This window comes from Helicoverpa zea, chromosome 13, assembly GCF_022581195.2.
Source record: "Helicoverpa zea isolate HzStark_Cry1AcR chromosome 13, ilHelZeax1.1, whole genome shotgun sequence".
NCBI lineage: Eukaryota > Metazoa > Arthropoda > Insecta > Lepidoptera > Noctuidae > Helicoverpa > Helicoverpa zea.
This window is the reverse complement of record NC_061464.1, coordinates 10,289,747-10,307,043: the sequence shown is the minus strand read 5'-3', so window position 1 is coordinate 10,307,043 and position 17,297 is coordinate 10,289,747. Positions and strand designations below refer to the sequence as shown.

The 17,297-nt window shown below is 36.1% G+C and overlaps 3 protein-coding genes across 3 annotated transcripts; 2 read left to right on the top strand and 1 right to left on the bottom strand.

Annotated features, from left to right (window-relative positions):
- Window positions 1-1,853: 1,853 nt before the first annotated feature.
- On the top strand, window positions 1,854-5,600 carry LOC124635548. Its single transcript, XM_047171461.1, has 3 exons — window positions 1,854-2,786; window positions 2,985-3,203; window positions 3,614-5,600. The coding sequence occupies exons 2-3, from the start codon at window positions 3,185-3,187 to the stop codon at window positions 5,581-5,583; spliced, it is 1,989 nt and encodes a 662-aa protein (XP_047027417.1). The 5' UTR covers window positions 1,854-2,786; window positions 2,985-3,184; the 3' UTR covers window positions 5,584-5,600.
- Window positions 5,601-11,452: 5,852 nt separating this feature from the next.
- Window positions 11,453-13,739, top strand: LOC124635551. The gene is made up of 2 exons (XM_047171463.1): window positions 11,453-11,949; window positions 12,927-13,739. The coding sequence occupies exons 1-2, from the start codon at window positions 11,754-11,756 to the stop codon at window positions 13,628-13,630; spliced, it is 900 nt and encodes a 299-aa protein (XP_047027419.1). The 5' UTR covers window positions 11,453-11,753; the 3' UTR covers window positions 13,631-13,739.
- Window positions 11,951-14,147, bottom strand: LOC124635550 (protein ALP1-like). The gene is made up of 2 exons (XM_047171462.1): window positions 13,831-14,147; window positions 11,951-12,871 (listed from the first exon to the last, which is right to left on the bottom strand). Exons 1-2 carry the CDS (start codon window positions 14,145-14,147, stop codon window positions 11,995-11,997), a joined length of 1,194 nt encoding a protein of 397 aa, XP_047027418.1. The 3' UTR covers window positions 11,951-11,994.
- Between the last annotated feature and the right edge of the window lie 3,150 nt (window positions 14,148-17,297).

The following is a 17,297-nucleotide window of genomic DNA, read 5'->3' as shown; positions in this document are numbered from 1 at the left end:
CTGTGCGAACACACTACCCAGAGGGCACAATATACCTGTGCCAAGATAACTCGTCAGTCCACAGCTCGCGGGCGGTTCAGGAGTGGCTCCAAACCCAAAACGACATAGAACTCATTTGATGGCCTTCCAAGAGTCCAGACTTGAATCCAATTGAGAATATCTGGGGACAGATGACTCTCAGTTTGGGTTTCGTCCTAATACCGGCGAGACCATCTTTTCCATTTGGCAAAGGGTATGGTTTTTGTTATTAATTCATTATTATGTTTCACATATATGAAAATAAATTAATTAAAAGTCCTCGATTTTAAAATGTGGATGGTGAATGAAAAGTAACGCTGTATAAAAATAAATTTCAAGTGTATCAAGAAACGGCATGGGATCGAGAAATTTGTGAGTAGACCCTTATTTGCATTTCCTTTTGTACCTGTGTTTATTATATCTATTTATTTGGACTAATATTGCCATTTTCGTAGGATATATATATAAGTTAAAATCGCTGATTTCCGTATTAGTTATTTATTCACACTTTAGTAAATTACACAGTATTCGTTTTAGCCGCGAATGTCGAACAAAATCTTAGATTATGTTAATTAATTACACTAGTTTACAGTACATTTGTTGCCGGGATTTTTTAAGCTGTTGTTGACTACTCATATTTAACCATATTTAAAACTATTAGTAGTTTTTTTTTATCAGCTCTAGTTTTTGAGATTCAGCTAAGTGCGGTTTAAAGAGAAAAAACGTGGATTTACCTTAAAGAATATTTGTTTAAAAATTATATTAATTGTTAAGTTCCAAAAAACTTGGCTTTAAAGCTCTTCTCTTATGTGTAGACTTTGGGAAATGGCGTATCAGAGACCAGCAATAGTCAGACATCATATTTACATCCCAGAAACCCTGATAACGTTCTTCCATGACACGTTAATCTTGATGCATACGTTCTCCCCTGCTCTTCGCTCATATCTCCTAAATTTTCTGGAAATCTGTCCAGATGACTGAAGAGGAAGTGACTTTATGCTCAAATTGCATCCCATACCTCTTATTTGTAAAAGCAGGTCTTCGACAAGTTCAACATAATTTTCATTATAATTTTTCAAAATTCAATATAATTTTTATTCTCTGAAAGTTCAGGTGAATGCTACACTCTTCGCTAAACACATGTTCTACTTCGGTTTTGCCATTTAGCTCGATTTTTGGTGTTTAAGCTGTTTATGTTCACGCTGCAAAAGTAAGAGCCGTCGAGATGATTTTTCGATTCTTTCCAAATAGTTGGTGTTTTAAGTTGAAAAGTACTTCTTTTACCACTTTTCCATAATCTTAAATATTCAACGCACGATTTACAAACACAATCAGGAGCCCAAGATTTGTCATTTTTATCTAACAACATTCCAAAATATAAAAAATAAGTATTTTTAAGCGTCTCTGATGACATTTCTACTCTTCTCAAACACATATTCTCCACATAAGTAACAAACATGGTTTGGATTGTTCAAACAACGCCTCCTTGAACTACTCGTGTTGTAAAAACTTCACATATTTGTATAATTACAATAAAATACGTACTTCAGCGACTGAAAAAGGTTCAGAAAAGAGAAAGTCAATAACAAGTAAAGTCGAGCTACAAAAAAATTTTTGCGGGTGTAATTAATAAAAACTAAACATAAGTGAATGTTACCAGCCATTAAATCCACGGCAACAGGCAAAAAGTTTGATTTTGTAAACTAGTGTTATCTACCCTTAGTAAAAGATAAATTGTTATTTTTTAAAATGAATCAATTACAGTTGATTCCTAAAAAAATACAGAGCATCGTCCCCAGGTTTAATGGTGATGAAAAGTTATTAAAGGAGATTGCCACGGGGCAGGTCCCTTTTGTGGTATCGTGTGCCTGAATGGAATAATAACCTAAAAATATTGTTTATTTTTTTGTTTCCAAATTATTTTTTATACAATTTCTTTCACCCTGGGAATAAAGTTAAAATTAATTAATAGTTAAACATTACGTCGACATCCGTTTGATTGGTAAACAAAAAAAAGTTGCCAGATATCAAATAACTATTGAAAATTACGTATTTTAATCAATAGAGTAATCGATATCAAAACAAAACAGTTATTAAAAATAAAAAAATACAATTATTTTTAATTATTATTCTAACTATATTCATGATAAGTCTATATTGTTGAACAGATAAGATAAGATAGATAAGATAAGAGCGATTTTAAATTAAAATAAAAGCCTTACGTAATTTAAAAACTTAAATCGATTTATTAATGATTAAATATAATTGCTCTGGCAACATTTACTTGCGCATGTCACATCACTTTGACGTTCGTTCGTTGTGTGTTCGTGATTGCTTTGTATAATACGTTGAGTTTTGAATTCCGTATTTACTTAGTTATTATTTACGATACGTGCCTTTCTGCTACCACCGAGTTGAGCTAATAAGTTCCTCGCGTACTTACTTTATGTTTTGTGAGATAATTGACTCCTCTTTGTGAGATATTGACTCTAAGTGCTTGACTCTTGTTTGTGCTGTTCTTTGTGAGATAAAGTGCTATTCTTGGAGAACAATTTGACTCTTAGTGAAATCCTTGTGTGATATTGAACTCCCGAACTGTTTTTGTCAGAACTATGTCTACCCCAGCCAGAAGTCGGGCACACCGCCTGTCTTACCGACGCTGTATTAACTGTTCCCTTTTACTAGCGTCTAATTTACGCCGGTATACAGTTGAGGAGTTGAACGAGCAAATGACAGTTCTTCTACGAACTTGGACAACGCCTACACCTGTAAGTTATCGTGTGCATAAACAATAATAATTATTGTGGACAATATAAATATAGTGGTTAAATGCATTATGCAAACTCAAAATAACATTTGATTAGAGTAAACTTAGCACTGTAAACTTAGTTCTTTATGAGAGTTTATGTATTTACAAGTTTAAGCAGTTATAAATATAGAATAGTATAGAATATAATCTTTTCCAGGTAACGTCAGATGATATCCTATGTATTGAATGTTATTTGCTGTTGCAAGAAAGGATATTGTCAAATATAACTGGATCCCACGAGGATATATCACCTGCATATGGTCACTTAAATGTTTGTTATGGATGTGGTATCTCTGTTGCAAGTCGGAGAACCCACAGAGTTGAGTTAGACTGTCCACAACGTAGCATGATTTTAAGATGGACTTTAGCACATCTGGTGAGTATTATTTAATAACATTCTGTATCATCACGCCTATAATCCCCAATCACAAGCGTGACGACGATTAGGCAGAGGTGTACCTAACAGTACACAATACATTTTGTCAGTTATGTTCTAAGTAATAACGGTGAGACCATGCAATCAACCAGGCACAAACCCAGTATTCCAGGCTCTTCTGGTTACTACTCATGAAATCTTAATGGAAATACCCAGAAACCCAATCCTGGAACTGAACCTGAGATCTCATACCCTGCAATTGTGTTTAACATTTTCTAAATAATGTTTCAGAAAAAATGCTGCATAGTTTATTTCTAATTGATGCTATTTTTATTCATATGCTTGCACAATAACAATATAGGGTTTGGTACCTATTCTGATATTCACTAATACCAACTATTTCATTTTAGGTTCCACATTTACAAAAGTGTGCATTCCTTGCTGGTTAGCAGCAACTCGGGAGACGAGACGTTTGGAGGTTCAAGATTCAAACAGACCTGCAAGGGTCATGGATGCAGCTCTATCTTCATTAGAAGACCCCGAGATACCTGAACCACCTCCAATGCCAGCTCCAACATCTCAACCACAACAAGCATTACGAGTTCAATCTAAGATTAACTCACAAAAGTATAAACGAGTTGCTGCAGCTTCTCGTCACTGTATGTTTGTAGGCTGTGATAATGATGAACGTCTTTTAGTACCTATGACTATAAAGGAACTGTTGTTATTGCAGTACAATATATATATACCTTTAAATGCTAGAATCTGTCATCACCATTTATATAGCAATCAGTGGGATGAACTGACTACCAACCTAAATGACTTTACTAGCTTTCAAGTTGATGATATATTTTCCATACTGGAAAGAGCTTCTCAAAGAAGTTTAGATTTTAATAATATTGCAGCAATGGATGCACATTTACGCCATTATTGGCTGGGACTTACAGAGATGCAGTTTAATGAAATATTAAATAGCCTTCCTACTTTACATAATAAGGTTAGAAATCCTAGCCTTGCATTAAGCACATTTCTTGTTAAACTTAGGACAGGGGACAGCAACCAAAGACTGGCAACTCTTTTTCAATTGCCACGATCTACATTAGAAAAAAAAATGAACATTGTTAGGGAATGTTTAAAAGAACATTTTGTACCAATGCATTTGGGAGTTAATCACACTAATATACAAAATGTGGCCTCACGTAACAGGACTATTCCTGAAGGTCTATTCGGAGACAGTAGCATGGCTCCAGATTCTAAACCTGCTATTGTCATATGTGATGGTACATATGTTTATGTACAGAGTAGTAGTAACTACAAATATCAGAAACAGACATATAGTCTACACAAATATAATAATTTGGTTAAACCCTTTTTAATCACATGTTGTGATGGATATATTTTAGAGTGCATTGGACCATATGAAGCAACAAAAAATGACTCGACAATCATGAGTGATCTATTTCGTAATGAAAGTGGTCCAATGCGCTCATTTTTTAGACAGGGGGATGTCTTTATATTGGATAGGGGATTTAGAGACGTGATCCCTGAACTCCAAAGCTATAATTATAAAACATACATGCCTGAGTCATTATTGGAAGGTGAATTTCAATTGACCACTGACCAAGCAAACAAGTCTAGGTGTGTGACTATGTGTAGATGGGTAGTTGAAATTGTAAATGGTCGCATCAAAAGAGACTACAAACTGTTTCGACAAGAATATTTTAACAGAGCATCAACACACCTTATGGATGATTTTAAAATTGTTTGTGCCCTTTTGAATAAATTCCACCCAACAATTGAAGATAGACCTGACGCTGCAGAGTATGTGCAAATTGCTCAGGCGAGATTAAACAGTAGTAATTATTTGGGGGAATTTATTCGAAGGGATAACATCAATAGGAGACGTACGGTTTTCCAAAACATAGACAGCAATGCTCCCCATTTAGATCATTTTCCAAGATTAACTTTAGATGATTTAAGAAGATTTGCATTGGGATCTTACCAATTAAAACAGGCTAGATCCTATTATGGGGAGCACATAAGAAGTAATGGTACTTATAATGTTGAAGTAAGCAATGATGTCTTGGAAGAGGATTTGCCCTTAATATTGGGTCAAAATAATTATTTAATTAGGACTAGAATTAAGTCCCGCCATGTGAGCCATAAAACATATTACTCTTATTTGTTGATAAGTAGAGATGAAGATCGGGCAAATTCTTTAGAAAGTATCATTGCTTACTATTGTAACTGTCTAGTGGGTAACCGTACGGTAGGGTGTTGTGCTCATACTATGACAGTATTGTGGTATTTAAGCTGGGGCCGCTTCAACAATGTGAGTGCTCCAGCTCAATCTTTGGACGAAATATTTTATGAAGAATAAATAGTTTATTCATGTTTTGTTTTTTTTTTATTTCCCTTGCTATTACTAAAATAATAATAACTATCAATAACGGTAATTATGAGTCTATACTAATATTATAAAGAGGAAAGATTTGATTAGGTAGGCTATAATTTATCCGGGTATGGAAAGGTGTTCCCGGGGACGCGGGTGTAACCGCGGGAAACACATAATAACAATTCCATTACTTTATGCATAAATAGAGACATAATTCCATGGTACTGCTATTTACAGTACATATTTCTATGCTCATAGTGATCTATAGTCCATGTCAATTTCTAATTATAACCTATATTCTTAAAACAGAAAAATAATGATATCTCTTGAACCAGGGTGAATAAATGAAAAAAGGTTTCTGATTATGAAAATGCAATGTTTTTCCTATTAGTTAAAATAAAAATCTTCAGGGCACAAACATTTTTCACTGGGACCCAACTTCCCTTACAAAACGGGCAATCTCCTTTATTCATATCTAAATGTGAATATGTAATTAGAAATTGTCGTGGAGAAAACAAAGCAGCACAAGAGAGTTACCTTTACCACTTTATTGCGAGTACGTTAGTGGGGAAAGCCGCTATACTAGTCAGCGAAACAGAAAACATCCACACGTGGGATAACTTGAAAGAGGTATTTCTTCAACATTTTGGAGATCATAGATCTGAAGCTTGTATTCGCATCGAGCTAGACAAACTTAAGATATAACAAAGAGAATCTTACATAGAGTTTTGCCATAGGATCCAAAATGTTAGGAGTTCCTTGATATCAAAAGTTAATATATTAAATGATGAAGGCATAAAAGCAGCCAAGTATATAGTTGTATTATATACAATAACGCAGTTCTTAACGTATTTCTGTATACATATACATATATGTCGATTAACACCAAACGAGCGAGTGCTCATTCTATCCCCATTAGCAGTGGTTGCCAGCGAGTATTTAGCATGATGGAACAAGCATGGAGCAAGTAAAGAAACCGCATGAGTATTTCTTTAGTAAAAGCAGAGTTACAAGTTCTAACAAACTTCCATTTTACATGTAAAAACTTTTATGATTATGTGATGAAAACTGAAAAATATTAGATACTGCTGTAATTGACTTTTTTCACGTAGTTAGGAAGCCTTGTTGATACCAAGTTGCAAATTCAATACATTATGAACATAACCATACTGGTAAGGTTAGGTACGGACAGACGTGCTCATTACTAGCACGAAAGCATGCTTTTATTGAGCAAGCACGTGTGTACACTAGTTGCTAGTAATAAGCATGCTTTTTAAGTGCGTGCAATAATGCACATCAAGATATATTAACCAACATGGACGATCCTGCTTTGACTTTGAAATTTATAAAAACAAAAATTTAAAAAATTGAGAGTTCCAAGCGATCCGGTTCTGGTACTGTTACTGTGTACAACCACATACTGGTTTCATGAAATGCATTCTTTTGTTGAGGACACTGGCGAGTACCAGGGACCCTATTTCTATGGAATTGGTAAGTTTCGATTTTTAACAAAAAAAATGCTCAAACTCAAAATCTTTATTGCATTCATGTGTATAAATAGGTGTTACTTAGTAAGAAGGTTTCAACATGAAGCCCGGTTATCGCACGCAACATAATACCTACATTGTTGGACAAAAATAATTAATCAAAAGCTTTAAACCATTGTAATTATTACAAGTATAATAATTGTTATTCAAGTATGTTCGCTTATGGTTTTTATTTTATTCATTTCCAACAGCGCAGGAGGAAAGAAGCCGTAGTATGAACTTTTTTAGGGGAATTTCTGATACTGTTGACAAGTTTAGTGATAAAAAGATGATATACTTTCAGTTTCAAGTCATATCAATAATTAAAAGCATCTACCAGAGAGAGCATAACCGATATATACCTACACCTAGAAACCAATGGGATAGTGGCTATCAAAGTGGTACAGCATCAGCGAATTCGCAGTTATCAATGTATGGGTATTCTACAGAGCTGCTAGATCAGGCTTTGGGAATAATCGTCAGGAATATGATTTTGGACATATGTAGTTCTGGTTTGGAGTCAATCCCCAACCGACCAGATTCGCAAGTATCTGTGTACAGTGAAAATGCAGGAATGCTTGTTGACAATGGGACAGAAAGAAAGGGTGACTTTGCAGATGACGCCCAAGTTTTTATGGTGGGCGGTCTAATTTATAATTACAAACAGGCAGTTTCTTACACATTTGCGTCAAGTGCAACTAAGGGACCTGAGCTGGCGAAACAAATAAAAGAAGTTGTATCAAGTTTGCAAGAAGCAGGGTTGATAGTGGTTGCATCTGTATGTGACCAGGGAACCAACAATAGACAAGCCCTCAAACTGCTGGTTAATGAGACCAGAGGACTACTCGTATGTTTGAGAAAGGGGGAGGAACCAAAAATTTGTAATGATAATTAATAGCCAAGAAATAATACCACTGTATGACCCTCCACATCTTCTTAAAGGAATTAGAAACAACCTCCTTAGTAAAAAATTTGAATTAACAGTAGAGATAAACTACGATTACATGGCGCCTAATTACTGTTTCAATGTGTGTAGTGACATCCTTACGAAGGAGTTTGTATGTAATTGTACGTATTCGTCTTTAGTAGCAGGCCGGCAGCGGTCTGAGACAGTCAAGTTATTAATTCTACGTCGCTCAGTAATACGAAAGTATTGATTGTAAAACTAGTTAGTCATGGAAAATTCAACAAAAAAAATGATTCGGAGTCAGGTAATTTTGTTTGTTTGTGAAATAAGTTTATGTAATGTTTTGATTGACTTTTATGTCAATTAATTAATGTACAATCTTTTCTATATATTTAAGGCACAAGAAGTGATAGCTACAGTATACCAACATATGAAGTACGAGGCTGAGAATGGAGTGGAGCGCTTGACCGACGCTAGATGGAGAACTTCAAGAGCTGTGGTGGTTAGTGAAAGGACTATAACAAGAATTCTCAAAGAAAAAGCAGAATGTGATGCAACTGGCACACAAAATGAGTTCACCACGTAAAAACAAATCCTCGCAAACGTTTAAAGCGTAACATTGATGAAATTAACAAGGGAGTAATAAGGCGTACTGTCAGTAACTTTCATAGACAGTATAAACAATATCCAACATTAAAAGCTCTGAAAAGGGTGCTTACTGAAAAGATAGGGGGCTTGGGGGCTGTCTTTTGTAAATTTGACGTTCGAAAAGTGCTGATTTTCAGCCTACTTTGAATAAATGACTTTTGATTTTGATAAATTTTGACGGATTTTTGGAGACATTACGACGTATACTTCTTGATTTAGGTTATGAGTGGAAAACAACTGAAGACAATCGTCAAACTCTTGTTGAAAAACATGATGTGCAGTTCCTCCACTATAAATATTTAAAACTATTGAAGAAATATAGAGAAGAAGGGAGGAATATTGTTTATACTGACGAAAGCTACATTCATACCACACATGTACAAAATAAGTCATGGGGTACTCAACAAGGAACTGTAGCAAAGAAAAAAAAATTCTAAAGGGTTACGCGTCATAAAAAAAAACCATGACAATTACAAGAAGTGGTTCATCATAACACAACTACTGCCTGACCTACCAGAAGAGTCCGTAATTGCTATGGATATTGCCTCCTACCATAACACATTTACAGAAAACAATAAAATTTCACAAAAATTCCGAATATTTTAAAAACATCTCTATAAATTTGTTACATAAAGATACCACTAATTCGGTAGCGAATGCTTATGGTGATCATTTGCTATGAGTACAACTGCTCCAAAGAGAAAAATCTGATTAATAACACCTTAAGGGATATTCAAAATACCACCTTTTTCTTCCGAGTCAATGCCATCATTGCTACATTAGCAAGTAAAGCTTGTAGTCTAATAGAAGATGTAGACACGAATGTTGTGGAACGCTTTAACAGTGTTATTGCTAAATTGCCACCAATAAATTATAAAATTTGTTGGCGGCAAAAGAATAAATTTTTCACTGAGACGGGGCTACCAAGGGCGGTGTTCAGCCGCTGTAGTTTCATTCAACAATGAATCTGCAGTTTCATCTGTGCAAAAGAGGATTCTTGGAAGAAGTCCTAGAGGAAAGGTGAAACAAATAGAGAAGAGGAGGGCATTGAAAAGGAAGTTAAACCGAGACCATCTTACAAAAAAAAATGAAAATATGATGGGATTTCTGTTCAACATAATTATGGACCTACAAGTGCAGCTCCTGATATGAGTCTAGACGAATTAGAAAAAGCCAAGGAAAACTTTCTTGACAATTTAAAAGTCTTGACAAGTGATAGGAAAAATATAGAAAGGAGCACTGTTTTACAGAGAGACTGCAGTGATTGGATAGAATTAAGGAAAAACATTATAACGGCGTCTAATTTTGGAGTAATTTGCAAAAGAAAAATGTCCAGGAGTACAGCACGAACAGTAAAAAAAATCCTGTATAAAAAAATATTTCTTACATATCATCAGTGGCTCATGGCGTAGAAAATGAAAAACAGGCGCTACAACAAATGGAACGTCAAGAGAACATTAAAATCGATCCTTGTGGGCTTTTTATTGATTGCGAGTATCCATTTATTGGGGCAAAACCTGATGGCATAATGGGAAATGATATAATTGTGGAAATTAAATGCCCAATTACAGCTTTCAAAATGGGTATAGATGCTGCAATTTTGAAAAATAAAATTCAAATTTATAAATACGATAAAAAAAAGGATGAAAGAGTATTAAATAAAAAAAGCAATTGGTATTACCAAGTGCAGGGTCAACTGCGAGTAACAGGGAAAACTAAATGTATTTTTGGAATATGGTCAGGTGAAAATTGTCCAGTGCTCGTTGAACATATTCTAAGAGATGACGAATTTTGGAGGATAAATATGGAAAAAAAATATATCTAGATTATTGCCAGAAATTGTAGACTCGAGGCAAAATCGCGGTATGCCTATACGAAACATCATATTAGAAGATGGCAAAGAAAATGAAAAGCCTAGCGAACCTAAAGACCAGATTCCTATCCCAGCCGTTCAGATAGGTCCATGCATACCAAGGCAGCTACAATTTGTTGAGTTTTAGCCTATGATATATATTTGTCGGAGACGGTCAATAGTACGGACACTAAACGAACCGCAAGCGCGCCCTCTGGTGGCGTTTCCGGTGAAACAACATTTTGGCGCGCTTAGCGTCGTGGTGGTCAGCGTGGCGTCGACGGAGCTCAGTCTTCGTTGAGTCGTCGTGTTGCACTCATCTCGAAACTGCCCTACGTCACGTCTAGTGTACCTAGTGTTATTGCCTAGCGTTGTAGTACCGTTGTATTGGGCATTTAATTTCCACAATTACAGCTTTCAAAATGGGGATAGATGCTGCAAATGTATTTTTGGAATATGGACAGGTGAACATTTTTTTAGTTATCTCTTTGTACGATTACCCTAGCTGATGTCAGACAATAGTGCCATCCTGATGTTCGCCTCCGACATATTTTTTCTTTTACTCTTATTGTTTATTTTTATTATTTATTACCAAGACTTTTTCATTAAACTATTAAAACAAAACATGTTTTTATTATTCTACCCGACTATCACCGCTTTATATTAAGTTTTACACAAAATTTATATTTATAAGGACTTTTACCCAACTAAATTATTAAACTTTATTATTATATATGTATATATTTATTTAATCAAACATAAATATACTTTTTTATTCTTTATTAAATGAAATTTATTATTAAAAGCTCTATAATTACATGTTGTATGTTTCCCAATTTATACCGTGCATAGCCATTCACAATAACATGTTACATTTTAAGATCGCCACGTCGCACGGACGGGCAATTCAACCAATTAGAGCCCCCGCACACTGGCCACTTAGTGGCGGCCACGCTTCAGCCACTAGTGGCCGCCACAACCTGCGGACGCGTTTCTTCATACATTTTATATAGAATCGGCGCACACTGAGCGCTTGAGTGGCCGCGTCCGAGCCACAAGCTGCGAGAGTCGAGCGCGCTCGCTACTTGTGGCTGCGTTTTGTCGTTCGACTCGTGCGCATACACGGCCACAGTTGCCGGCTTCTTCCCACCCCTGCGCGCCGCTCCCCAATCCCGTCTCCCGGGTCTAGTCTTGTTGTAAGCTGCGTACTGAATGCACGTGCATGATGTCCACGGATCCGATTCCTCATTTTGATGTAGACGCTTTTATTTCCGATGTCGAAGAGCGACCCGCTATTTGGGATTTAAAGTCAGATTTGTATAGCGACAGGGGTAAGAAAACTGAAGCTTGGGAGGAATTGTGCCTAAAATTTATTCCAAATTTTAGTGAAAAAAATGTAGCGGAAAAAAACAAAGCAGGTAAGTTTTTGGACAATTTTATTTTACATTATTATTATATATTTATTATATTTTATTATTTTGCCAAGGTACAGCTCCCTCGTTGCTAATAAAATAATCTTTCAATATATCTCTGGTGTTTAATGAACGACGAGATTGCACGTGGGCGTTATCGATATCGTGAAGTCCTGGTACAGTCAATGTATGATGGAAATTAAATCCATCTCTCTGACGAACAAAGTTGTGTAGTATACAACAGGCCTTCACGATGTCTTCGGCGAAATCTATTGACACATTCAATGGTCGATGTAGTATTCTCCACTTATTCACTAATATCCCAAAGGCACACTCGATATGACGCCTGGCTCGAGAAAGCCTATAGTTGAAAATTCTTTTTTCAATATTCAAGTGTTTTCCTGAATAAGGTCTCAACATGTGTTCTGCAAGACCAAAAGCTTCATCACCAACAAAACAGTAGTTTACAGGACCAGAACTACTAGAAATTGCTTTTGGTGCAGGTAAATTCAGGGATTGGTCTTCCAATTTTTTGAATAATTTCGATTCTTTGTAGATAGTCGAATCTGAAGCTTTCCCATAAGAGCCGACATCAATAAATGTGAACTTATAATTCACGTCACAGATAGCTAGAAGTACGATGGAAAAATAGTGTTTATAATTATAATATAAGGATCCGCTATCTTGAGGCTTAATAATCCTTATATGTTTTCCATCAATTGCACCACAGCAATTTGGAAAGTTAGCATATTCTTCAAACCCCTTAGCTATTTTACTCCACATCTCTTCAGTTGGTTGTGGTACGCAGATATCTTGAAGTGATGCATAGATCAATTTACATGTTTCTTTTACAATCAATCTCGCAGTTGACGCACCACATCGATATACTAATTCAAAATCACCAAATGAACAACCAGTAGCAAGGTACCTGCAACAAAAAGAACAGATTAGAAACCTTTGATTATGTTATTTTTATGTTTCAGCATCCCAGTTGCAGCGAAAATGGAAAAGCCTTCGTGACTGTTTCAAAAGAGAACACTCTAAACAAATGAGCGTTAAAAGTGGATCTGCATCATCGAGTCGCAAGCCGTATATATATTATCAACAACTATCTTTTTTAAAAAACTTGGCTGACACACGACGTGATCCCAGCCCATTACCGAACGAGGTACACGATGCGACTGAGAGAAAAAGGCCAAAAAAGAACAAGACAAATAATGAAGACATTCAAGCAGAAACTGATATACTTGTTAGTATTTCAGAACAATTACAATCTCGTCATTCTAACAAGCATGAAGAAGACGCTGACCATAACTTTGCTTTGTCCTTGGTCCCGCACTTTAAACAAATACCCAATGAATTTAAATTGGATGCTCAAACCGATGTATTGATGGTACTAAAAAAATATAAACAGTATATGCGAACATCACAGAATCAACAACATGGATATTTCACATCATCATTTCAGGAACCACGCTCATACCATACTATGCAACCATCTACTTCGGGTTATCAACCGACTCCGCGTCCATCTGCTTTGGGATATCAATCGGCTTCGCGTCCACCTTCTATGGGATATCAATCAAATTTTGAGCATGACTTTTCCGTTAGCTCGCCATCTGCATCTGATAATACTATGAATTCTGTTTTGTCAGATGATATAAATGAACATCTTTTTGACAACTGACTATGTAAAAGTAAATGTGTATTTGTTATAAAAACTGTATATCTGCGATATGTAACTTGATTTAGTTTGCGATTTTTCAATTCTCATTAATAAATAATTTCTATTTCAATTTGGCTTTTTTAATTGTTTGTTTTACGTTCTAGAATCCACGTGAGTCGCAAACTAATAGAAGCAAAATGATACGAATGAATGATACTTACCTTAAAGTTATAGCCAGCCTTTCTGTTGGAGAGATGCTTTTTCTCATGCGTGTATCTTGATGTTTGAGGTCATCGTGCAAAACGCTAAGTAATTCATTGAATGAGTTCACGCTCATTCTAAAATACTTGAAGAACTTATCTGGATAACATTTTAACTCTTCGAACAGCAATTTGTGCTGTCCATTTTTATTGCGTGATGTCAGAATTGGATGTACCCAGTGACGCCGATGAATTGGTCGTCGATGGTTCTGAATTCGGCGCCGTTTTCTACGTTTTAGAATAATAAGCAACAATAGCGAAATCAAGAGTGCGTCCATTCTTGGGCAACACACGTCTACCTCTGTCGAGATACTTGCAGCTAGTGTCTGACGCAAGTGGCAGCCACTGGTGGCTTGATGCGGCCACTAGTGGCTGCCACTGGTGGCGGCGTGTAGTGGTCTAGCCGAACTACTGGTGGTCGCGTTTAGTGGCGGCGACTGGTGGCCGTAATGTGCGAGGGCTCTTAGGCGGCCAAAAATACAATTCATAAAATTTGTCTCAGGTAAAAAAAAACGACTACCTGCGACTGATAAATAACCGTAGAACAATGGGCGACCCAACCCGCTTCCCCACTCGGAGCGCGCGCCAAGGTGTGCCAGTCTAAACTTGATCGTCGCTCTAAGTGTTCGTATTGCTTTTAGACATTTCGTGCAAAACTGTTATTTTAAAAGTGAATATTTTTATTTTGGAGTGTGTTGTGAAGAAAATTGTGATGGATTCAAGTATAACGGGTAAGAGTTCATACATATTAATAGGTTTTAAGCCAAGGGTAAAACAAAATATTGCGCACAGGCAGATTACAAAAACATGCTAGTGTTTGTTGTATTAAATTCCTATTTTTTGTAGTTAAAACGTTTTTGTTGTACTTCAGGGTCTGTCCCATCGGTTTTGTCAATTGTAGTATAAAAAAGGGTATTTAAGCTAATTGAAAACGATAACTTTAGCCGTGATCTCCCGTGAAAACAAAGGGTGCAACATCAATGAATGATATAGTACAAATTCATCGAATTTGCAATTTATTATAATTTTTGTTTAAGTGAGTTCTCCTTTTGTTCCAGAAGCTGGGGGTACTTCAGGGATGCGAGTAGTAACGCGTAGATACCTTTTTAACAAAATGCAGGAACAAAACTTGCATAGTTTTGACGAAAAGTTGAATTATCTCGAGAGATTTGTTTTATCACAAGATGAGTATTGTGAGGAAGAAAAGAAGGAAGTAAAGCATAAATTATCCTATTTGAAGTCTCAATTTAAGAAAAAGTGGATGGAAGCTCATAAAAAATCACAGCTTTTCCTTCAAAAGAATGATAAGTGGTTACAAGGAACATTCGAAATACAGAGAGTTAAAGGGCGTTCTTCTGGTCGACCAACAAAGTCATTTTTGGAATCAAGTGAAAGGAGTAAACGCAGAAAAACACAGGAAGTACGCAGTGCTGTTGATAAAGAATTGTTAATACATGCTGCTCAGACATGCCTTCAAAGTTCGGGAGAGAGAATTGCATCCAATATTCTAAAAGACATTACCAACTCTCCACAAACAGCTCAAGCATATCAAAAAGCATACAAAATAACCAAGCAGTGTGAAAAACCATCACAACAAGATCCAACAACCGTCCTTTCAATGTTTGTGGAAGCTGATCTTTCACGGCGACAATATGAAATAATAAGAAATAGCAACAAGAAGTTTTATCCGAGCTACAAATTGTTACAGCAAGCTAAACAGACTTGTTATCCGGCGAAAGATGCCTATCGGATAACTGAAACATGTGCTGAAATTAACCTGCAGGATCTAATGGACCATACAGCTAAACGCTTGGCAACATATTTAGAGGACGTTTTAAAACACTTAAGTCCAGAAGAGCGTCAATCGTTGACCCTTATTTCAAAATGGGGATGTGACGGGTCTCAACAATCACAATTCAAACATGCAACAAAAAATGCAAGATTTGGACGCAAGTGACAGTAACATTTTCCAAAGCTGCTTTGTTCCGCTACAGTTAGTATGCAGGTCAAACAAAAAAGTGGTTTGGCAAAATCCAACTCCTTCTTCACCACGATTCTGTCGACCAATAAGGATCCAATTTATCAAAGAAACAGTGGATATCACTAAGCTTGAAATCGCAAATGTCGAAGAGGCTATAAATGCTTTGAAACCCAGTGAATTCGCAATGAGCGAAATTTTCTTAAGTATAAAACACGTTATGACTCTGACTATGGTTGATGCAAAAGTGTGTAACGCTGCAACTTCGACGATTTCAACCATGAGATGCTACATCTGTGGTGCGACATCAAAAGAATTTAATGACCTCAACATCAAGAAAACTGTCGATATTGACGCAATACAATTTGGCCTATCTGTGTTGCATGCTAGGATTCGGTTTTTCGAAACCATCCTTCACTTGGCATACAAGATTCCTGTACAAAAATGGCAGTTAAGATCTGAAAATGACAAAGGTATTGTTAAACAGAAAAAGGTAGAAATACAAACAAAATTTAGAGAGCAAATGGGTCTACTAGTTGATGTGCCGAAAGCTGGTTTTGGCAATACCAATGATGGAAATACTAGTAGAAGATTTTTTGCCAATCCAGAAATTGCTGCTGAAATCACCGGTGTGGATTTAAATCTAATAAAACGCCTGAAAGTGATTTTGGAAGTCATATCCAGCTCCCATAAAGTTGATTTAAAAAAGTTTGCTCTATATGGGTATGAGACTGCGAAGATGTACATTGATTTATATCCCTGGCATCCGATGACTCCCACAATGCATAAAATACTATATAATACATGGCGCAACTGTCATGGAAAATGCACTTTTGCCTATTGGTTTACTGTCAGAAGAAGCAGCAGAGGCGCGTAACAAGCATATTCGACTGTACCGACAAAATTACGCTAGAAAATTTTCTAGACAGCAATGCAATTTAGATGTAATGAACAGATTATTGCTCAGCTCAGATCCCTTGATATCTAGCATCAGACCAAAACCTAAAAAGAGGTCTACGCCACATAGTGAAGAAGCAATACAAATGCTTATGCCTGCTGAGGCCCACACGGTTGAAGAGAATTCCTCGGATGAGGAAACGGCCGCAGAAGAGACTGATAATGAAATAGATTAAAATGCGAATAGATGAAAAATCTGGAAGAGACGCGAGACTCTTAATTGAAAAATAAAAAGTTGTATTTTTTTTTTTTTCAATAAACCGTAATTTTCTCATCAACAATTGTGTTTTACTTGAATATGTGTTCACCAAAAGCTTTTATAATTGATATAAAATAATAATAAACTATTTAGAATACATAAAGCAAAATAAACAATTTTGGCCACCTAATTTGAATAAATGCCCCACCGTGCGTCGCTGCTTTTGCCATTTGATATTATGGGGTAGAAATGCATTTTTTGCAAGTGTACTGTAATAGTTACCATTAAATCGTC

What these genes read in the sequence shown, in the direction of transcription:
- LOC124635550 (XM_047171462.1), bottom strand. Translation starts at nt 14,147, where the DNA reads ATGGACGCACTCTTGATTTCGCTATTGTTGCTTATTATTCTAAAACGT. An exon ending in AGGCTGGCTATAACTTTAAG is followed by an intron (nt 12,872 to 13,830) that starts GTAAGTATCATT and finishes TTTTTGTTGCAG; the next exon opens with GTACCTTGCTACTGGTTGTT.
- LOC124635551 (XM_047171463.1), top strand. Translation starts at nt 11,754, where the DNA reads ATGATGTCCACGGATCCGATTCCTCATTTTGATGTAGACGCTTTTATT. An exon ending in AGCGGAAAAAAACAAAGCAG is followed by an intron (nt 11,950 to 12,926) that starts GTAAGTTTTTGG and finishes TTTATGTTTCAG; the next exon opens with CATCCCAGTTGCAGCGAAAA.